Source organism: Misgurnus anguillicaudatus, chromosome 3, assembly GCF_027580225.2.
Source record: "Misgurnus anguillicaudatus chromosome 3, ASM2758022v2, whole genome shotgun sequence".
In the NCBI taxonomy this organism is placed as follows: domain Eukaryota; kingdom Metazoa; phylum Chordata; class Actinopteri; order Cypriniformes; family Cobitidae; genus Misgurnus; species Misgurnus anguillicaudatus.
Genome location: NC_073339.2, coordinates 29,141,133 through 29,164,975, shown reverse-complemented (window position 1 = coordinate 29,164,975; position 23,843 = coordinate 29,141,133). Strand labels below are relative to the sequence as shown.

Below are 23,843 nucleotides of genomic sequence, written 5' to 3'. Positions count from 1 at the left end.
ACTTAATCTGAATTTGCAGACTGTTTAAGACTGTAATTTGTGTTGTAAATGAAGATGCCTTGATATATATTTTGTATACATTACTGTGCAAAAGTCTTAGTCTTATCATATATTATTATTTCTCAGTCTCTTTATTAGAATACAACCAGAAAATACAGTATAAAATGTGTACTGTGTAGTATTAAAACAGTATAAAAGTATAAACTGAGGTGTCAAGTATTTAGGCTAAACTTTCCCTATCAATTGCAGGAAACTGCAGGATCTCCTAAACCTAAATGAAATTAAATCCTCATTTCTAATTCTAATCAAATTACTTCAGGACTTCAGTCTCCAGAAAAAAGCTCAAGATGTGTTTCGTGCCAAGAGAGGTCACACTAAATACTGACTGATGCCTAAAGAAGACATTTAGTAAATTTGTTTTATTTTTACATATTTTATTTTTTGTGTACATATTTTTGTAGATATTTTCTGTATTTTCTGTTTTTATCTTAATAAAAATAGTATGAATGGCCATTAAAACTTTGCTAAAACAACAAAGTTGGTGAGGATGGTCTAAGCCTTTTGCACAGTACTGTATCAAACATATACTTGAGTGAGTGTGTGTATTTCAGGAGTTCGCATTAACATGTTACTCCCCAAAAAAGTAACCAATTTATTTCGTTACTTAGTTATTTTTTATAGAAAGTAATACTTATGTTACTTTTAAGTTACTTTTTCTTACTTGGCTGAGGCTTGATCTCTTTCAGGCCTTGCAGGTGTTTTTTATGACTGAGAAGTTCTGCATTCAGAAATTGCATATTTCCATTGCAATTTCCATCCGTTTTTTACTCAAACTGTTCCCGCTCAGGTGCGCAAACATAGAGTGCATAATTCTACGTGACTAAATTCAGTTTAATTCAGTACAGTATTATTTTTTTAATCAAATATATGAAACTGAAAAGTAACTTGCATTACTTTTTTAAAAAAAGGAACTCAAATATTAATGTGTACACTGTTAGACTTTTTATTGTATATATGCAGTAACTCACTGGCAACGTGACTGTCCCATTACAGTACCATAACTGTACATGTTTTTAACAGTATGATGCCTTAACCGCAGTTCTATTTTACAGTATAATACCCTTATACCCTGCAAAAACATATTGCCGTGAAGGGGAATTGAACCCAGGTCACCTGTGTCATAGGTCCATAACACTACCACAGTGCCACAGAGTCACTTAATAAAGTTTATCACTACACTCCCCAAGTAGCCTCTTCTGTCACTCTCCCGACAGTCTGAGGAGCAAAATTTTGGCTTCACTAGTGTTTTGAAGTCTTGAGGTCAAATTCAAATCTGACGGTAAAGCATTTATCCGTAATCCCTTTCTTGTTTCTATCTTCAATTCTCAATAAATTATTCACACTGCTGAAAAACACTTCATTAAATTTTGAAAATTGTTTCACTGCTAAAAGCATAACAAATAAAATGTATTTCATTTCATAGATATATTTTATTTTTCCATTTTATATTCTTTTATAACACTATTTTATTCAACTACAGTACTGCTGTTGTTTTGCAGCAGTCTACCGCAAATTCAAAATATAAAGTAAATCACTGTAAATTAAATGTTAATACCCATAATGCAATGCATATTACAGTAATGAACTGTAAAAGAAAATGATGGATTTTACTGGGCATTTTGTGGTAAGTAACTGTAGAAATTACAGTTAAGTCTAACAGTGTACATTTATAAAGTAATGCGTTACTTTACTTGTTACTTCAAAAAAGTAATATTATTACGTAATGCACGTTACTTTGTAATGCATTACCCCCAACACTGTATGTGTGTGTGTGTGTGTGTGCGCGTGGGTTGGTATATGTGGTTTACGGGGACATTGGAAGTAAATTAATACTAAATGGTACTTTTTCATAGATAAAATTTTTTATGACGGTTGCTGTTAGGGACTGGGGTAGGTTAGGGGAATAGAATATACCGTTTGTACAGTATAAAATGCATTGCATCTATGGATTTGTCCCTGTAAACCACATATGCTAACATTTGTGTGTGTTTTATGGAAATTTGCATTGATAATCCAGTTGGTAGACAAGAGAAACTAACACATCTCTTGATAAATTGGGTAATCATATCTCGGGTCAAATATATGTCTTTCGCTGACTTCCAACCTATTTACCCCATTATGAATGCACTTTTGCCTTCATATTGTAAAGAACCATGTATAATGTTTGGATACGGTCCCCAAAAAAGACTTTTAAGTATGTTATTTGTGTTGGGGTGCATCAGGTAATTCAGCAGAAGAGTGAAGAGTGTGATCATATTAAGTTCTTGATTGAAGAGAAGGACTCAGAGGAAGAGGCTTTTTATGAAGACTTGGATGGCTTTGAGGAGAACGGAACTCAAGAGACACGGATCAGTCCATATACCTTCTGCAAGGCTTTTCCTTTCCATCTGATGTTTGACAAAGACCTAATGCTCACGCAGTGTGGCAATGCCATCTTTAGAGTTCTGCCACAGGTTTGTCTGCACAAGATGATTTGTTTCAGTTTAAAAACATAAATGTGAGAGATTTATAAAGTATACAGTATAAGGTTTAAATGTGTCAAGTTATGTGTGTTATCTTTCAGCTGCAACCTGGCATTTGTAACCTGTCCTCGGTGTTCTCTCTGGTGCGGCCGCATATAGACTTCAGTTTCCATGGCATCTTGTCTCACATCAACACTGTGTTTGTGTTGCGGAGCAAGGTCTGTTTGACCTACAACACGCTACAGACACTCATTAACTACAACCTTTTGTGCTGGGGTTAAAGTTTTCTGACATTAATTATCTATTTCATGTACACATTCAGGGAGTAAGACATCTTTGCAGAACAACAGCAAGGATGATACTTGTACTGCTTGCATGGAAATTATGACACAATTTTTCTATGACTTCCTGTAGGAGGGCCTCTTGAACGTAGAGACTGCAGAGAATGAAGATGAGCTCACAGGCACAGAGATCAGCTGTCTTAGACTGAAGGGACAAATGATTTCACTACCAGAGACTGAAAACATCCTGTTCCTGTGCTCACCAAGGTAAATAGGCAGCCCTGTGCAATATTATGAATTGATTGGATTGATCAATGTTTTTTCTGCTCTCAAGTAGAAATTTACATTTGGGCATTTAGCAGACGCTTTTATCCAAAGATAATGACACAGTCAAGCGATTTGTCATAGGGAGGCAATAATACAAGAATTGCTTATACCAAGTGAAGATACCGTAGAAAGATAGATGATGGAAGGCATAAGTGTTTTCATTTATGTGTACATCTCATCATCCACCTGTTAAAGAACACAGCATGGCAAAGTATGTCTTATCCTCTCAAATGTAATTCTAATGCAGGTTGAATTTGAAAATTAGCTAATGCCCAGGGGTTAAATGGGGATTTGTTATGTGTGTGGGGGGGTTCGAGGGGTAACATGTTTAATGACAGCAAAGCCACTGGTTTGTTTCAGTGACATAATGGTCCGCTGATAGTATTTGATAAGTTTCAGCTTTAAAGCTGTGCCAGAGGTTGATCTAAAATATTTTGAAAAGACCGTCTGAATTTGCATTAAATAAGTCTGACACCCTATATGCATTTCTTGCACATGTCATTATGCACAATTGATAAAACTTTCAGAAAAGAAGGTATAAGAATCATACAACCTCCTTAACTAATTATAGGCATAAGATACCCCAAAGACTCTAACACATTATTTTATTAAACTTAACAAAAGTTATATCCAGTGTTATCCAGTTAGCACATTGTAAGGATATTAGTGACATGGCTAAATACATACTTGAATCCTTTACACGTTTGTAGTCTTCTATCCAGTTTTGCTGACCTGGGCACCTGATGTCTAAAGGGTTGGGTATCAGTGATACCTGCATCACTGCCCAACATGATCTCACAAATTTTGCAAATTTTTCTGTAGCATTCTCGCGTATCTCAGCATATTTGGACTTTCTTTTCTGTGGCATTCACACGGATTGGTTACTTAACTGCTTTTTCCTATTTTCAAACCATTGTCGCTTCGGTTTAGGGTTAGATTTGGTGTTTGCGTTGGTATATAACTTTAAGTATTGGTTTATACTATTTTTTCTAATGTATTTTATATTTTCTAAACTTTAATCAATTGTCGCCTGGCGTTGCGGTTAGAGTTGGGTTTGGGTAGGGATGTCATTTTATGTAAATCTAACCCTAAACCGAAGCGACAATGGCAAGAAAATATTACAAAACAGTTGAGTAACCAATCCGTGAGAATGCCATTGAAAAATTAGCAAAAAATTCTGTGAGATCAGGTTGCACTGCCGGGTATAACCTTTTTCTCAAGGTTCTGAGTGAGAGTTGTGTTTGAGTTCACGCGAGGCTGCGTGGACAACGATAGATTAAGCGCAGCGTGGTGACAGAAACGATTACGTTTTCGAGCACACTGGCGCGGAGCAAAGTCTCAGCCCCACACGGCCCGGCCCACTTGAAACCCTGCTAATATTCAATAAGTTGTTCCGACTATTCTGAACACCAGGCTCTTTAAAAAGTGGATTTTAGACTTCTATCACTATAGTATGTCAGGTCATCTCTATAATCACATAATACAAGCAGGTCATCTTGATCAGACACCAAAAACTAAATCATCTACTATTTATTTAATTACCAAAAAAATTCTCCTCATGAACTCACACGTTTTCATAATGCACAGTGTAAATATTTCCGGATAGGTTTGTTTACTGCATTGTTGTTTTTACCATAGAGATTTTGTTTGCGCTACCTTAAATAATGGCCCTAATTGAGTTTTGCTTGCTTATGTCAGTGTTATGAATCTGGATGACCTGACAAGGAGAGGTCTGTACCTAAGTGACATTCCCCTTCATGATGCCACACGTGACCTTGTGCTCCTGGGGGAGCAGTTTCGTGAAGAGTACAAGTTGACCCAGGAGCTGGAGATCCTGACTGACCGTCTGCAGCACACTCTCCGAGCCCTGGAGGATGAAAAGAAGAAGACAGACAGGTCAGGCATAGGAAACATTAAGGGAATATGTAAAGCTTGTTTGCATGTTATAAATGCTGTCAAGTCACAGTTTTGCGTGTTGAATAGCTTGTCTGAGTGAACACTGTGTTAAATGAAGGCCAAGTGGTGACACTGTTGACTGGTAAGTTTGCATTTTAATCTTTTGTAAATGGATTTGAATGAAAATGGATGCTGGAGTTTTAAAAGAGTACTTCACCTTGGTTTTCAGTGTTTGACTAAACAACGATTCATACTTTTTATAAATATTCACATTATTTTTGAAGTTGTGTGAAAGGAAAAAAAATATAATGTAATAGTTTATATATATTTTAATTTAATTTGACTCATATGAGTAAGTGGTATAGAGAATGAATTGGTTGATGTTAGCCTGGCTAACACCAGACCAGTCTCATAGAGAATGAGATTTCGTATTTGAGGCGTGGTTTACGAATGCCCAGAGACGTTTATTAGGCGCTATGAATGTCTATCAAATGCGTCTGTACGTAGCTCATAGCCAATCATTTCCATTATACCAGATGACATATGTAGAGTGACATAAATTCAAGCGGCAACAACTTTTATCAGTACGTGTGCACACAGCTGAAAGCTATGCAACCAATCCGGTAGCCATATATTGATATTGAAAAGCAACACAACTTAGTGGCAGTGTAACAACCACAGTAGGTAGACTACAGGCATAATGACAATATGATATTAATAAATACCATTTACGATTTATAAGTTAAATGGACTTTGTCGACGACGATGCCTAGCAGGTTGTTCCTATAAAACTCCGTGGCTAACATGTCTTGCCATATCCAAACATCCTTCTTGTTTAACACCAAATTTGCTCTTTTTAAAAAATAAACTTGCGTTCAAAACTATTTAGAACACTATCTAAGCTGCATCGAAAAGTAACTTCGCATCTGCTGCCGTGTTGGATAAATAAAACTGCTTCAGTGTGTCGCATAGACGTCATCATTGTCTTGCTGCCCCCTCGCCGTTCTGTGATTAGTTCCCTATTTCAAGGGAAAAATTGGTCCATGCTTTCCATGCTAGACTTGCAGCTTGAATAAATTTGCACGTAAGGCAGCATGGGGAAACCAGGCTAGATTGATGGATACTTTGGATACAAATATACCTTGCAAATAACCAAAACAATTCTTAAGGCACATACAGTACAATAAGTAACACATAAGACATGACATGGCATGAAAAAATTATAATTAACCTCGCTCTTGTTAAATAAAAGCATGAAACGGCATTTCCCCAAGTACAGTACAGTTTCTCAAGATGGCTGTCTCTTTTCTGCTGGAAGTGTGAGGCAGTTGTTTTTCTCTGTGGGGAGTCTGCTTCAGTGAGTTTATTAAATTTGGTGGAGAACCTTGAACAGCACATGGTCCTTCATCTCCTATACACTAAGACAGTAAACAGAGGCTAGAGCTGCACAACAGCCTATGTTCAAGTATATGCAATTCTGCTGAATTTGAGACATAGCTGTTAAAAATAGACCAGTGCAAGTTTTTTTTGTAGTAGTAGTACTAAAACATTAAAAAAACAGTAAAAAATAACCTTTACCGAAAACAACTGTGAGTAGCTGATGTATGGTTAGGCTTTGACAGACCAAAATTGAGGTCCTTCTAAGGGCAGCTTATTCAGTTCATTTAAATGCGCCTTCTTTGTTTTTTCCATTTGTTTTATTATTTGGATGTATGTGACTTGTTGATAAGATGTATAAATGGGCCCATATTCTGAAGGTGAATAGTGTCGTCTTATCTTCACTAGCAGGCACCCCAAATGGAAACCTGCGCAAATGGTCAATTTAGGACACTGAAATGCAACTGTGGCATTTTTCTTTAAAGTTTATTGACATCATTTCAGGACAGTTTTTAATGTGCACAAATTGTTTTTTGCCTCATAGAAAGTGTGTTTGTTTGTTATGGTAGTTATTTTTACTGTGAATCATACTGTTTAATTATTTACTTTTCCCAACATACAGGATCTGCTTGGTCTGGATAACATCTATTATTCATGCTGTCTGAAAAATAGCATAAACACATAGTTATAAGTAGCATGTTGTGTATTCTTGGGAGACCCCAAGCAGACCAAATCATTAAAATGTTTCCCATGAATGTCTCAGATGCAGCAAGCCCAGACATATTTATCTATAATTTAGGAGCTTTGCCAGACAATAATACTTAAGGTAGTTACCATGGCAGTGCACTATATGTAAGAGAGACGTGCTTCTGCTGTTTAGCGATACTGGACCAGAAGACAAAAGACATTTCTTCTTAAAGTTTTGATCATTTTATTTATTTTATGCACCTGTAGAACTGGAATGGAATGTTTTTCACCATTACCAAGAGCCTTTTAGATGCCTTAGATAAAACAGAAAACTGTCTAAATGTAGGGGACCAGGGCCAGTACACAAACAGCTCATTGGGTAATTAGCACTTAACCTTCAGGGGTAATATATGTAGTGTTATTCCATGGTCACTTTAAGAGAACATCACAAAAGGATTCATTCTGAATGAGATAAAGGCCTTTAATGTCTTGCTGGACAGCCTTTGTATCAAACTGGAGTAAACAACTGAATTGCTTTCAATGAGACAATATGACTCAAAACAAGCTCATATTTTATATTGGACATACAATGAATGCGCATAAAAATAATAAATACCTTTTCGTTTCAGGTTGCTGTATTCAGTTCTGCCTCCCTCTGTAGCCAATGAGCTGCGGCACAAACGGCCAGTACCGGCTAAGCGATACGACAATGTGACAATTCTTTTTAGCGGCATTGTGGGGTTCAACGCGTTCTGCAGCAAACATGCATCTGCAGAGGGAGCCATAAAAATTGTCAACCTGCTCAACGACATCTACACCAGATTTGACATTCTCACAGATTCTCGGAAGAACCCTTACGTCTACAAGGTGAGGGGAAACATCTGGATGTCATATGTGTTTATATTTGTCTTTTCGGTTCAGAGTCATTTTTTGTATGTGCTTTGTGCTTCGCACGTACAAAAAAATCTGGTGTCTGTGATCACAGCATCAGAGCGGGTCTGTCATTAAACATACAGTATGTAGACATGACAGTATTTCTTCTGACAAAATCAAAATGTAAATTTTTCAACATAAGTATTTTAACAAGTTCTGTTTATGGACGGGACTTTGTCTCGCAAAGATGAATTATTTTTTCAAACATTTTCCCATAAAAACGAACCAGCCCACGCAAATTATACATCATTATTATAAGCTTCTTCTGAATGGAGAGCACACATTGCCATTACCAGCAGAGAATTTTAGGATAGTTAATTTTCCACTTGTAGTTAGTTTATAGTTGTGTATACAATAAATACATTTTCATTATTACATCACCATGACTGAGCAGGGCAAATCCCTGAACCAATAGATTGCCCAATAGACATCATTAATCTACATTCACAATTAATGTAGAGAGTATGTGTGGGGCGGGTCTATCAAATGAAGATGCCAATTCTACTGGGGTAGGGGTGTGTTTGTTTAAGTGATTTCAAATGTCAACATTGGCTTTCAGAGATCATGCACCCCGCCTTTAATGTGGAGGATCATGTGTATAAGATGCATTATCTGTGTGACTTGGAAGTAAGTTTTAATCAAGTCACATCCTGTTGTTAAAATCTGCATGACATTATTTAAAACATAAAAAGAAAGTAATTTTGAAAATATTGTTTGGTTAAATTCAGTACCATAGCTGTACATTAAAGCACCCAAGGAAATCAGCAAAAATTATTCAGGAATCAATTTTAGTGATAAAAACTGGTTTGGTATTACAGGCATTACAGTAAAATCATGACAGCCACCATGACACCTACACTCTTTAAAATAAATGTGCTACAAAAGGTTCTTCAGAGTGATGCCGTAGAAAACCTTTTTTGGTTCCTCAAAGTATCATTTAGTCAAAGGCTATTTCTTTCTTTTTTTATAATTGGAGCTAGCAATGGGAATTATAGGTCTCTCTTTTTGGTGGTAAACAATATTCTAAAACCCTCTGATTATTTGGCATCTGATATGTATTCCACTGACTTATGTGATCGCTTTTTGAATTGTTGAAGGTTGAAAATGTACTCTAGCAATTACTTACTGGTACTCTTCATAATGACTCCTGTTAGTTTATAACTCACACACCTCCCCATGTCAGTTAGACCCTCTACCGACTCCTTTAGTGAAAGCTTGTTACCAACTCTTTTGCTGTTGATAACAAAATTGTTCACACTTCACTTAGTTCTGGTCTTGTATCTCCAACTCTTAAATCTGCTATTATTGCACCCATACTTAAGAAACCAGGATGTGATCCATTAAATTTTGACAATTTCCGTCCAATTTCTCCAATAATAACTTGTATGAACAATTCCAATCTGGTTTTCGTCCCCACCACAGCACTGAGACTGCTTTTGTCAGTATAACCAATGATCTACTGTTGGCAGCTGACTCTGGGCTTTTAACTATACTTGTCCTTCTTGACTTGAGCGCTGCCTTCTCACATAAGATGCTTCTTGACAGGTTAGCTTCCATTGGTATTACTGTCACTGCTCTGACTTGGTTTAGGTCATATTTATCTGGGCACAGCCAGCATATTCAATTCAAAGGTTTTAGTTCAAGAATATCGACAGTCACCACTGGTGTACCACAGGGCTCTGTATTGGGCCCGCTTCTTTTCATTATATATATGCTCCCTCTTTGTTAGATTTTAAGGAAATATGGTGTTAATTTTCAATGCTATGCGGATGACACCCAACTTTATCTGTCTGCAAAACCCACCGGTTCTTTTCCTCCACCATCCTTATCAAGCTGTTCAGCTAAAATTAAAGATTGGCTTTCAGCGAACTTCTTAAAGGAAAATGGTAACAAAACTGAGGCTTTGCTGGTTGGCACTAGATCTGTTGTGTATAAACCTAACTGTTTCTCTCTCACCATTGACAATACCACAGTTTGTCCTTCCTCTCAGGTAAAAGTTTAAATGTCATCATGAATAGCCCACTATCCTTTGAAGTACAAATTAATAATATTACGCGGATTGCATACTTCCATCTGTGTAATATTAACCGTCTTCGTCCCTTTCTTTCAAGTAATAATACTGCAGTTCTCATTCACGCACTAGTCACTTCACGTATAGACTACTGCAATGCTCTTCTCACAGGTATTCCTTCCAAATTGCTGCATAAACTGCAGTTGGTTCAGCATTCAGCAGCTCGTGTTCTCTCTAGAACACCTTATACTGCTCACATTTCTCAGGTTCTTCAGCAATTACACTGGCTTCCAGTAAAATATAGAGTACAATTTAAAATCTTGCTACTCACTTATAAGCCACTTCATAATCTTGCACCACAATATCTTACTCAACTTCTTCATGTTTACACTTCTTCACATGCTCTTAGATCTTCATCTTCAATTTCTCTTGTGGTACCTCGGATTTGACTTACTACCATGGGTGCCAGATCTTTTAGTTATGTTGGCCCCCGCCTATGGAAGTGTCTTCCCCTTGATGTTCGCAATAGCGAGTGCTTGCTGACTTTTAAAAAGCATCTTAATACATATCTTTTTATACAGGCTTTTTATGAAATGTTTTATTGAGACTTAAATGCATTTTAAATGCATATGCTGTTTCTCTGTTGTGTGTTCTGTCCTATCCAGTGACCTGTATATTGTTTGTAAGGTGACCTTGGGTGTTCTGAAAGGCGCCATGAAATAAAATGCATCATCATTATTATTATTACCTTTATTTTTAAGAGTGTAAAGATGGGCAAGCTATAAAATAACACAATATCAGCTATACTGTAAGACTGGAATATTGTGAATGTATTATATTTGCAGCTGTTATTTTCTGCAGGCTGTATGTTGGACACCCTTGATTTAAACATTTCAAGTGTAATTTCTTTAGCCATGGTTTTAAACAGTCTTAAACTTTTTTTAACTAATAACAAGTGCTTTTTCCCAAACTATACATCATGTACAATGCCCTTTTACAAAAGGGCATGAGAAGATGTTCTTGATTTAAACCCTAGGCATACAGACAAGAATGCACTTCACCTAGCTTAGCTAACCAAACAAAACGGGTGGGTAGCGTTTCAAGTCTGGCTCACCAAAAAAAGCAATATTTACTTAAAGTCAACAATGTCTATGTGGTCCAAAGGTCTCACAACGGACTGGTCTCTTTCTAAAGCTGTGTTTTAAAGTTTGTCAGATTGTGTATGGGGATGGCGAACAAGAAAAATGGGGACTAGCTACATTTGTGTTGTCTTAAATAAATCCAAAGAATCCTAAACTTGGATCTCTAAGATGAAATGGAAAATTTGTATCCTAGTTTTTTTATTTTGCTTGACATTTACATCACAATGAACAAAGGCCTGCTTTTATTGTCCAGCCAAAATTTCAGGGTCATTTGAAATGGTTTAATGCGGGGGTGTCAAACTGCCAGGCAATTTGTGGCTCGCATAATTGTCAAATAGTTTTTATACTTTCATATTTGTTTGACAATTAATTTAAACTTTTAGGGATCGTCCACGTGTCGCATTAAAAAAGTGTATTAAATGCCAGTCAAGCCGCTTCTTTCCAAAACGCTTGGGAGGTTGCGCTCTTGTGGCATCTTCTTTTGCTAAGCAACCGTTACCCAAGTTCTCCATGACGGCGTGGAAAACAGAATGGATGATCAGATTTTAATTGCTCATCTGCACCTCACGTCAATCATTTTCATTGTTACCATGCAATCAATTTATCTGTTTAGGACATTAAAGTGTTTGTCCATAGCTGTCACTCAAAAGTACAAAAAAAGAGGGAGGGTTCATTTACATCAAGTAATAGCTTTCATTAGCGACACCTCACAGGTCATATGTTGCTGCTACTTTCAGTTTTCTGCTGTCAACGGGTGGAATCATATGCAGCAGACCTTAAAGCTCAGTTTATTCATTTCGCTTACTTCCTTTAAAAATTTAATTCAGTCAGTAGTACAGGATCATTGTACTTGTTTAAAGTTATTTGTTTGTGTTTACTGTATGTCAGTGTTTAAAATACAGTCTTGAACTGAGAAAAAGATGCTTAAGCCATCAGGTGCCAAGGTTAGGAAAAGAGGAAAGGTGAGGAATAAAATGCAAAAGATAAAAGTATGCAGCTGTTTCACTCATCATTATGTAGCTTGCTATGCAATTACAGTAATATATTATGTAACATTGCTTATATAACATTGTATCATTTAATATTACCATTCAAATGTTTAAGGGTCAAATAATGTATGTAAAAACGATTTTTAAGTATTATTGTACTGTATTTTAAATTATAATTGAAACAGTACATTTACAAAAAATATTGTGCTTTTTTGAATGTTAAAATAGCTTGCCTGCCCTTCTATGAGATGTCAATCTTAGAAGTGGCCCCAAGCCAATTTGAGTTTGAGATCCCTGATGGCTTTGTTATATGGATTGGTTGTCTGAATATCCATTAGTCAATATCTTTCTAAAGAACTCAAAAACATCCAAGCCATTTCCATTGAAAGTCCTTTGTAAATGGTGCCTTTGAGGCTCATGATAGCACAGACAGTTTTCTTGTGGTCACTAATTAAAACTCACTTTAAATGTCTGTTTTTGCACTAAAAGGTGGAGACTGTTGGTGATAAATACATGACAGTGAGTGGTCTCCCGGAACCCTGCACCCATCATGCAAAATCTATCTGTCACCTGGCCCTGGACATGATGGAGATTGCTGGGCAGGTGAAAGTGGACGAGGACCCAGTACAGGTGAGCACTCAGAGTCCAGTTCATTTTTATTTTTGTGAACAACACTGAACTTACCATGATGAATATATGAAGAGTTTGGTTCCAAAACGCAATAAATCCATTTTGACTAATTTCGGTAAAAAATGTGTTTTCTATACCAAGAAAATGACAAGATGAAAACCACTATTTTCTGTTACAAACTTTTCTGCACATAACATCTTTAGGGTATAAAAACATACAAAATTCAAATTCATAATTTAATATTCAAAGATTTATTATAAATACAGATAATTTTTTTCACAAAATGCAATAAATCCATGGCAAGTTTTTGTTTCAAAATGCTATAAATCTATTGAATCAATATATAGATGTGCATTCATCTTTGCCATGTTATATTTATTTAGTTGACTAGTGGTATACACTGACAAATAATAAACATTAATGGCATTAATGAAAACACTTACTTTGTCAAATTAAGCACACTGTCATTGCTGCTGTTAACAGGATGTTGTCTCTGAACTTTTTTGACAGCGATCAGCTGTAAAATGTTTTGGTCCTGCTCGATTTTCGTTGGCTTTGAGTAAAATAATGGGAAGTTTTTAATAAGATCCCCTGGGGTCAATGTGTTAGCATGACAGAAGCTTGGTGCTGTCTGGAGAACAAGCAACAGCCAGCATTTTTCCTTCGTCGGAGGAATCGTTATTCGATTTTGATGGCTTACATTTCTTACCCGCCACAGAAAACCATCACAGGTTTATCAATGCCAACAAAATTACTATTTTGTTTTTGTTTGTTTGTTGATCACAAAGTAAAAAGTAGAGGGAAACTAGGATTCCGTGTGTATTCAAAGCACTGCCATTGTTGTTTACAATGCGTGAAATGGTGTGCTGTGATTTGTTGAGCGGATTTATTGCATTTTGCAGAGAAGGAGGACTGGCATTTATTGCGTTTTGGGAAAAAAAGATTACAGAATAACACGGCTGATATTGGATTTTGCATAAAATTAAGAATTAAGGTTTTAATGTTGACCTGATACAATACTGATTTTGGCGGTAACAATTTTTTTTTTATTGTGTTTTATCGCGTTTTGGAACCAAACTCTTCATATATTTATTATGCTTATGTATATCAACACTTGTTTTGTGAGGTCAAGTTTTTTGTGCATTTCACTTTCTTTTCTTGTCTTGTCACTGTAGAACATATTATCTACCCCAGCTGAGGTATCGTATAATATCAATATCACTCACTTCTGTGTAAGAAACGTGACTATGTGGACATACAGTAATCTTAGAAACATTTTTGCTCAAATCTTATTTCTAACATCTCTAACTTTACTACCACTTCAACTATATGTAATGTAGGCTATTTAAGCAGTATCACATATGAAAGGGTGTTTTTGTACTAAATATTAGCAAAACAGCATGACTGAGTGATATTGCTTTTGTACAACAGCTACATTTACATTCTGTATGCAAGAAATTAAACTTAGGTAACTCAGATTAGTCTTAATATGTGACCTTGTCTGCGTACTTGTTAGAGAACCATAATTTTTAAAGGTTTATACAGCATTTGAAAAGAATGATGTTCACAATGTTCATCATTTTTGTACCTGACAGATAAGACGTCATGTTTTATAACTTTTCTTTGGGTATGTGTTTTACTGGTGTATTAAAAATAACTTCAGAATACATCTTAAACACGTTAGACAAGTCTGCAGTAAAGAAGAGTCTCAACAGGAGCTTTTGTTTAACCTCACGACACAAGTTTGTTATTATACGTGTGACTGTTAAAGATATGCCTCTTGAACACTACATGAGAGAATCTGCTGTATAAGGCAGATGGCATGGGCACATTTACACAAAGAAAGTGAGACTCACACATAAACACACACAAGCATGTGCACGTAAGCACAGTCTGGCGAAGGAAGACAAATCATTTCTTTTAGTGCTTAAAAATAAACCTACATTAACTTGAACATTTAATGCTATTCTGCTTTGGCACTGCTTCTTCTATAGTAGTGTCCCTCATACTATCAATGTTCTGTGCATTCATTAGAGATTGAAGACAATAATTTCTGTTTCCCATTTTAACAGTTTTTTCCCTTTTTAACAAAAAAATAATCACGAGGAAAGACGATGAGGTTTTCCAGAGTCACAAACCAAACTTTGGCATTTTTATTCAGCCTTTTCGTTGTTCATTTCAGAAAACCTTAATAATCAAAGTAATAAGTAGCAAATAGTAATAAGCAAATTAGCAAATACAACATTACATCGAAAGGATGTAACAAAAATACATACCCAAAATCTCAGTCGTCACCCAAAGAAAGAAAAAACAACAGCAGATGACTTCCCTCCCTCCTAACTACGTGCTATACAGGAGGAAAATGTGAGTGTCCACCCCCCTACGCTACCATTAAACTTTCCAGTTAAGAAGGTTGTTACTGTTTACGTGAACAGAATTAGCACTTCATCATGCACATTAGAGTTAAAGGGGCACACCAACAAGAAGCACTAAAGCATCTGGACTAAAGGAAAAAAACTCAAGAGGGTTGTGACATGGGTGATCCTAAGAAGGCTGGGCCTAAGATGTTATTGTCAGCTACTTTGGACCACTTCTCTGGGCTGTAGTCTTCCCACTGGACCAAACTTGTCAAGACTCTAGTAGATTTATACAGTAGGCAGGCTGACCGTCAACCTCTAAAGCAGGTGGAGGAACAGAATTCGGTCATTGGCCAGCCTTGCCCAGCATTTTCAGCAAAGATTTACCAAAAGTGCATAAAAAACAATAATTAGCAGGGGGCAACAACTTGTAAGTAAAATGATAGACTTGAGTGAGAACTTACAACAGACCAAGGACTACGAGGTAGATTGCCAGACCCTCTGCCCTGGGTGAAGCATGGCAGAGATGACATTGCCAACAATTTCCTGCTGGATAGCCCTCTGTGGGTGTACAGTATGTGGGCATAGTCCCAGACCTGGTTTCTTTGCTGCATCAAGTCATTGACCACTGAAAGTTTCTCCCAATTAGCGTAGCAAAGGTTGTTAAAAACATAGCATAGACTTAAGGGGATGGTGAATGGTTTCTTCAAAGAATTTTGTGCATACTTTGCCCAAGGTATGTTATGACCACTGATCTATATAAATGACTGGATTGTGCATTGACGTCACAACTGTGAAGCCACCGCGCCGCCATGTTGGTATACCCAAACATTCTATTAAATCAATGGACGCGATCAGATTTTAATGATAAAACATCTGTCACGTCTAGTCCGTGACATGTTTTGTGTATTGCACTGATCCGTCTCACCTGGACTTTCATTGACTCATTACGCCAATACACCACACCTGTCATGTTTAATTGTCTTTGTATTTATATGCCTTTGTTCTGTCACACCGGTCGCCGGATTATTGTCATTGCTACCCTGTCTGTTCCTTGTGTTGGATGTTCCTGTGTTCCTGTATTCACCATGTCAGCCCTCGTGTTTTTATTATTAAATGTTATTTATTTTGAACTTTGCGTTTGCGTCCTGTCTCTCCTTCCGTGTCATGACAGAATAATCCGGCCAGCATTGGACGCAGCAAGTTCACGGAGGGCGGCTCCCCCAGGAGTTTCGTCGAGGGGGAGTAGTGACATCGGGGTTCATTCCTCATCAGCCCCGATGTCTCTTGGGGACCACCGCGAGCGATCGCTCGCTCCTGCGGGAGGAGGATCGGCCCAGGCGGTCCCCCAACGGTTGAGTCGTCGTCGACGGTCCCTCGGAGGACCACCATCCTGCTCGCAGGGGGATCCGGAACGGACCACGCCCGATCATTTCCCCGGGGTGGCTACCGAGCGAGGGTCTCCGTTTCCGCGAGGGGATGGGAGATGATTTCCGGGGGCATCTGATCGTCGACGATTCCCAGGAGGGGGGTAATTCGTCTGCCTCGGTTCTCGGAGCGATCGCTCCGGTTCTCCTGGCGCAGTCCGGCCAACCGTTCTGTTGGTCTCATCCCGGCGGCTGCCGGCTTCGCCAGGGTCCCCAAGCCCTCCAACCCTCCCTTGGACTCTCGCTACCAGACTTTGTTTGTTGTGTTTTATGTGAGTGTCTGGTAGCCACTCGTAGAGGGGAGGGTTATGTCACGTCTAGTCCGTGACATGTTTTGTGTATTGCACTGATCCGTCTCACCTGGACTTTCATTGACTCATTACGCCAATACACCACACCTGTCATGTTTAATTGTCTTTGTATTTATATGCCTTTGTTCTGTCACACCGGTCGCCGGATTATTGTCATTGCTACCCTGTCTGTTCCTTGTGTTGGATGTTCCTGTGTTCCTGTATTCACCATGTCAGCCCTCGTGTTTTTATTATTAAATGTTATTTATTTTGAACTTTGCGTTTGCGTCCTGTCTCTCCTTCCGTGTCATGACAACATCACTTTACTAGTCTTCGTTTTTATATCTGAAGTTACCCTGTACATTATTACAACACAAACGTCCTAAGCATGTACATAGTTATTTACCGAAAGTTGTACATTTTAGTTTTTAATCAGTTATTATACATTCATCTTCATTACAGTATCAGATCAGCAGACAGACCGCAGCATATTTAGTATTAATGACAAACGTGCTCATTCTGAAATTTAAATAAATAATCATACTTTATACCGTATGTGCATGCAATAATTTGCTGGTTTTATGTTATCTAAACTTACAAGTTACCTCAACTTATTTAGAGAAATAACGCTGACCGTGTAGCTGAATGTCAAACAAAACTTTATTTATACCCGTGTCATTAACAGAACGCAGCAGACACACTCACCTTAACCGTTTTTTATAAATCCATTTTCCTGCCCGATTAAAGCATAAACATTGCAAATAACACCAGAATTAACAGTTAATTTACAAACACATATCCTTAAAATAATCTTGCGTGACTGATACGCTGTAAAGCGGGTGAATTTAAAACATGATTTTGAATGAAAGTCAATGACGCCGTCTGCTGGTTGGGCATACCAAGATGGCGGCTCGAACTCTGCGCTGGCTTCACCAAACGCTGTTACGTTAAGCGTTCTATGCGCAATCCAGTCATTTATATAGATCAGTGGTTATGACTCTAGTCTGTTTGATTCTGGCAGTATAAACCTTTCAATCTCTTAGCTGAGGTGCTTTACCTGTTTGTTAGCCTGTGGATAGTAACCAGACATGATGCTAATAGATACTATATAGTTCAAAGAAGAATTTCCATACCTGTGTCTTTAGGTAGGCAGTCAAACTGGAACTTGGTGGAAGGGCATTTTGGCTAAAGGTAGCTTGGAGAAATGGCAGGTAACTACGAGCACTGTGGTGCTGCCTTGAGACAGAGGGAGGTCAGTGAGGAAATCACATGTGGCAAGGCACTGGCAGTTGGTTGAGAAGACTGTCTATCAGCTGCTTGGATGTTTTGTCTTTGAACTTTGATGCAGCCCTCCAGAAGGCCACCAAAAGGTGTTTCTTTCAGCAATACAGTCTGATTATCTTCCTGATTATCCAGACTTGAGTGAAAATGTACCCTCTGGATGACCTCTTGACATAAAGGATATGGAAAAAAGATGCTGCCCTTTGTACATTGAGGAAATTCAGGAGAATGCAACTAGGTTTGATTGTTCTTTTTGAGTAGATTTCACCATACAGCACTACCACCACTACCAGCAGTTCCACAGATCATATTTGTGCTTGGCAGGAGAAAGTTTTTTAGAAATAAGAGCACAAGGGGCTAGTTTAGAAGGAAGTCCATGGCACACATAGAACCCACTCTAATGGCAGAGTCATTATTCCTACAATTGGAATAAACTTCTTATTATCCTATTACCATCATCTGTAGTTTAGTAGACTATGCAGTAGCCTAATATTTGTATGAAATTGTGAAACATTACCTGGTCATTTTCTTTGGAGTGGGAAATTACGACTGTTGCAAGTATTCCCCAGCGACTCTAGGGGTCGCTGTTTGACAAAAACCCCGAAAATGCATAGAGCGGCTTTAAGCGACTCAGAGTCAACTCTTTCTTTTGAGAGGCAATAAGTTTATTAACTGTGCACTTTCAGCTTTACAACTTTGCAGACTGTTTTACATTCACTTAACACCTAACACACTGCATGAATGGTAACTTTCCAAAATCTATTATAGGGGCACTTTAAAACCTGTTGACAACACTATAACTGTCTCTAAGAATGCCTGTAAAACCAACATGGTGCGCATGGACACTTTAAGAGGTGCTTGAGACAAGGGTCGAACTTGGGTGTGGGCACAGGTCTGTAGACTTTGGGTGGGATTCTGGACATTACCGTATATATATATTTAACAAAGTGCACTTCGTTTAAGATCCTGTGAGAAAGAGAATGTAAAATCATGTTTCTTCACTCCCCATATTGAAATATTGTTGTAAATGTGTTCAGTTTATCACAATTAAGCCAATATAATCCCCTGATTTAAATTTAAAAGAGATTACAGACAAAGCAAGTAAGCAACAGGTGATAGGGTACCTGTATGTCGGAACTCTGGCAACGGTGCCCTCATGTGGTTGGTGGGAGAAGCAGCAACTGTAACTATGACAATTGTCTATAATGTATGTGTAATTTTGTTTAAATTATTTAGACCATTTTAAATGATGTTTTACTTTTTTTTAAGCAGATCACCATTGGAATCCATACAGGAGAGGTGGTCACAGGGGTTATAGGTCAAAGAATGCCCCGCTACTGCTTATTTGGAAATACGGTCAACCTGACAAGTCGTACAGAGACCACAGGAGAGAAAGGAAAGATAAATGTGTCGGAGTACACATACAGGTAAGAGAGTCAGTTAAATCTGAATATGTATTTTTTGTTTATGAAATATGCAATATAGAATAACTATTTTGTGATCGAAGCAAGGTTATCGAATGGTTATTTTCATATAAGATATGAAAAGTTAATTTTACAGTTAATACTCATTTAATACAAATAATTGAATACATTGAATGTTGTTTGTGTTGTCAGGTGTTTGCAGTCAGTGGAAAATGCAGATTCTCAGTTTCATTTGGAGTACAGAGGACCTGTGACCATGAAGGGAAAGAAAGAGCCAATGAAAGTGTGGTTTCTTTCACGTAAGACTTAGTGAAGCCACAACAGTGCCATTTACATTCATTTCCCAGCTTCGTATGTTGATTCTGAAATCTGTAAATATGGTTTTTCATTAAGATCATTTTATCATTTCCAACCGAGGGGTCAAATGAAAAGACACAGTTAAGAATGTTCTTCAGTGACCCCTGCAGTTGACGTGCCAATTGTATCTGATTCACAGATAATGAAACAATGGAAAAGTAATGCAGACTGTATGCATTTTAGATTGAGGTATAGAAATGCCCATCCATTAAGTCCATTTTGAAACTACAAACTATTACCAAGTATTGCATTAAGACAGAACATAGAGCATTTGACATTATTCAAGTCAGTGGCAAATTCAGGAAACATTTTATTGTCTTTTTATTGAATTATTATTGTCTCACTAAGGGATTTATTTTATCGGTTTATATGTTTGTGTTAATATTTAATTATATTTAACATTATGAGCACCACCACTTTTCAATGATACATTTTTACTGTGCACATAATTCTGATGTTCAGTATAGACACAACACACTTTGTTACTGTATTATGCTGTGTATTATAATATTGTTATGCATTTATTCAAGCTTTTTAAAGTCGCCATGAAACAGAAGTGTCCATTGTCTTACTTTCCCCGTGGTGACGTACTGTATTCTGAGTGAAATAGGCAGTACATCGAGAACTGATTGAACGTTTGAAGTTGGGTCATGTTGCTAATCCCTGCAATCTTTTCCCGGACCCCGCCCACTTGCCATACCATATGACCTGAAGTAAAGAGAGATCGTTTTGAGGAGGGGTGGAGATTTGCGTTTTTGATTTAAAGATTATATATATTTTTTTCATTATTTTTATATAAATAATGATAAATAATTTGTGAAAATACCACAATATTCCAAAACCAATTACAGTTTTTCATTAAAATTTCATGGCGACTTTAAAGTTTTAAGTATTATTGAATTCACAAGACCATCTACACTCTGAAAATGTTGGGTTATTTTCAACCCAATGCTCAGTCAAAAAGAGACAAGACCAGCCCCTTTGGTTGAAATTTAACCTATGCTGGGTTGTTTTAACCCATTGTTGTGTCAAATATAACAATTTTCTGGGTTTATTTAACCCAACGTCTGGCCTTTTCCCTTTTTCGACCCAATTTTGGGTTAAAAATAACCCAGCATTTTTAGAGTGTACTTTTTTCCAACCTTATTTTTTATGTTTCTAAGGAAAATGTGTAAGCTATACATAAAATGCATTGCAGTTTAACTTACACTCTAAAAACAAACTGTGTTAAATAGCACTAAAAGTGGTTCACTGGCTCTTATCATAGGGGAACCATTTTAAGTGCCATATAGCACCCATGAAGTACCTGTGTAGCACACGTGTAGAACCCTATTGTGCTATATAGAACCATATGTGGTGCTATAGTGGTGCTATATCACCCCCGTATGGTTCTTCATAGGTGCTGTATATATGACTAAAAAAGGATCCCTTATGATTATGAGCTTTTAGTGCTATTTAGCACCAATTTGTTTGTAGAGTGTACACTCTTAGAGTGAATTTGTCATACTTGTACATAGCAAGTTATTTTATTTAACAGTAAACACAAGTGTATATATATTCTTACACTAATGTTATTCTATATTACTATAAGCAATGGAGTCAATATATTCTAAATGTTTCTAAATAAGTAAGTATTCGATTTTTAAAAAGTGGCTGTAATTAATTGGTGTGCGAGTTTGTATTCATTGAATTTCAGAGAAATGTATGTATAGGAACTCTGTCAATAACGTTAAGCTATTATTTACACCCCAAGACAATTGTGCTGTGCTTTGTTGTATTGAAAATAAGCATTGTACCTGCTCAATAATGGTTTTTTTTATTGTGAAAATTATTCTCTACAGAGCTCTTCTTATCAGTCTATCTAGATAAAGTTACAGTTACATCTAAACTAAAACAGTCATGGTTCAGTTTGCAAAGTCTAATGTTTTCTTGTGGCTCCAATAAATCATTCTCAAAAACAAAGTGTCACTCAACCGAGCTAAGCCTAATGTACACATATTAATTAGGGATCAAGCCCAGAATGGGCGAAGACCCCTATTGTATCTGTTAGTATTCTTATTATTATTCTTCCTTTTTTCTTTTTCTTCCGCCATTGCGTCTATGGCAGCCCATAGCAGCTTACATAGGAAAGTTATGAAATTTTGCACACTGATATAGGTCAGTCCAAAAAGTTTCCACAGCAAATTTGGAGTCTCTATATCAAACCCGCTAGCGCCACCAACAGTCCAAAGTTGCACTTATGCTTTTGCTTATAACTTCTGACCCGCAAGTCCTAAACACAAAATTCTTATTTCTGTTGATTCCTTGGCTCAAGTCGATTCGATTGGACCCTATGACATCATTTTCTGTCATGAATTTCTTTCTGCCATTTTGAATTATTCTTAAAACCTACTTTTGCGAACTTGTCCTAGAGCTTTTGCATGATTTCCACAAAAAACGGTATGTAGCATCTAGAGACACTCACGGCAAAAAGTTATTAAAAGAATTTTGAACCATTCCGTTTTGCGCCAACAAATTTTACGTAGAGCGCAATATAACACGTTTTAGTGTGTATCTTCGCCAATCTTATGTCTATTGATGCGACACTTGATAGTTGTGATGCCAGTCAGGATCTGAGGGGGCATGCAGAGTTTCGTCACAGCGCCACCTAGTGGTCATTCGAATGTTGTACATGCTTATAACTTTGGCTGTGATCAACGTATTTTGACGGCACTTGATTTTTTGGAGTCCTGAATAGTTGCCAAGTGCAACGATACCAAACATGCCAGATTTCGCCTTATGGTTAACCCTGCGCAGCAAAAAAATGTACTTAACAAACACGCGCGAATATCTCCGCGAGCGAGATTTTGACCGACTCGAAAACACCATAGGAAGAACATTACATTACCTTCTGAACAAAAAACTCTATTGGCGTTATATTAAAATTTTCATCAGAAATGGATGAAAATTGCAAAAAAAACGAAAAATTACCTTTCAATTTTGTGTTTATTACACATAAATGGTTATAACTTTATAACGAAAAGAGATTTTTTCACCAGATTTGATACGCTGATGTATGAACTGAGTCTGAGGCCACACAAAAAAAATGTTATCCCTGACCACTTGTTGGCCTTATAATTGAACAAAACCTTTCATATCAAGCAATCTTTATGTTCATACAACTGTTTCTTCACTAAACTACAGTGTATAGTCATAAAACTAGCTAGATGGATGAGGTTTTATGCATGATTTTGTTATTGCACCACCTAGTGGTTTTAAGATAGGGAAGTGTGATTTTTTTTGCCTAAAACTACTACAATAGTACGTCTTAAACCATGAGTCATTATGCATTAATCCTTTCATGGCTTGGAGTATAATTAATGGTGAATGCCAATTCACTCCCTAGGAACCAATGAGAATACCTTATCAACCGTTTTTGCAAGAGCTATATCTTTGCATCAGAACATCGTAGAGATATCGGGGTGGGCTCTTTTGACTCATTAACACCACTGTAGCATTTTTGGACATGAGTTTTGCCACTGCAAGCACCACTCACATATTTTTCTTCATAGACCTAGCATTCCATAATTCTCAATAAGAGTGAGACGATTGCAATGGGCAAAACATAGATTATTTTTTTGATGTATTTAGCATTTTTCTCATCTGAAATCATAAGGTTTCCTTAGATTCTTTAAACTGTTCATTCAAACTTAACTTTACTTCATTCTGTGCCCTTTTTGGCTTGACCCCGGTGATTGCTGCTTGCAGCTATATTTAATCTTAGTCTTTTTGAAACATCATGACATCACTGTTTTCAATTAGACTTTCATCTGACAAATTATCATTTATTGTATCTTTTGTGTAGTTAAACATTAACTTCTGGACATAAACTGTGCTGGCACAATTCCCTTACTGTCCTACCCACTGTACTGT

At 37.2% G+C, this 23,843-nt stretch overlaps 1 protein-coding gene across 2 annotated transcripts in view; it reads left to right on the top strand.

Annotated features, from left to right (window-relative positions):
• The window catches only part of gucy1b1 (guanylate cyclase 1 soluble subunit beta 1), a 32,290-nt gene extending 10,397 nt beyond the window's left edge, over nt 1-21,893 (top strand). Inside the window, exons 6-14 of one of the 2 annotated variants that reach the window (XM_055205364.2) lie at nt 2,283-2,513; nt 2,624-2,740; nt 2,937-3,070; nt 4,829-5,026; nt 7,720-7,957; nt 12,655-12,795; nt 13,971-13,994; nt 19,423-19,577; nt 19,767-21,893. In XM_055205364.2, coding sequence (XP_055061339.1) covers nt 2,283-2,513; nt 2,624-2,740; nt 2,937-3,070; nt 4,829-5,026; nt 7,720-7,957; nt 12,655-12,795; nt 13,971-13,994; nt 19,423-19,577; nt 19,767-19,884 — 1,356 coding nt within the window. In that variant the 3' untranslated portion in view covers nt 19,885-21,893. The remainder of the gene's footprint in view (nt 1-2,282; nt 2,514-2,623; nt 2,741-2,936; nt 3,071-4,828; nt 5,027-7,719; nt 7,958-12,654; nt 12,796-13,970; nt 13,995-19,422; nt 19,578-19,766) is intronic. The other variant, XM_055205365.2, reaches the window with a different exon arrangement.
• Nucleotides 21,894-23,843: the final 1,950 nt, after the last annotated feature.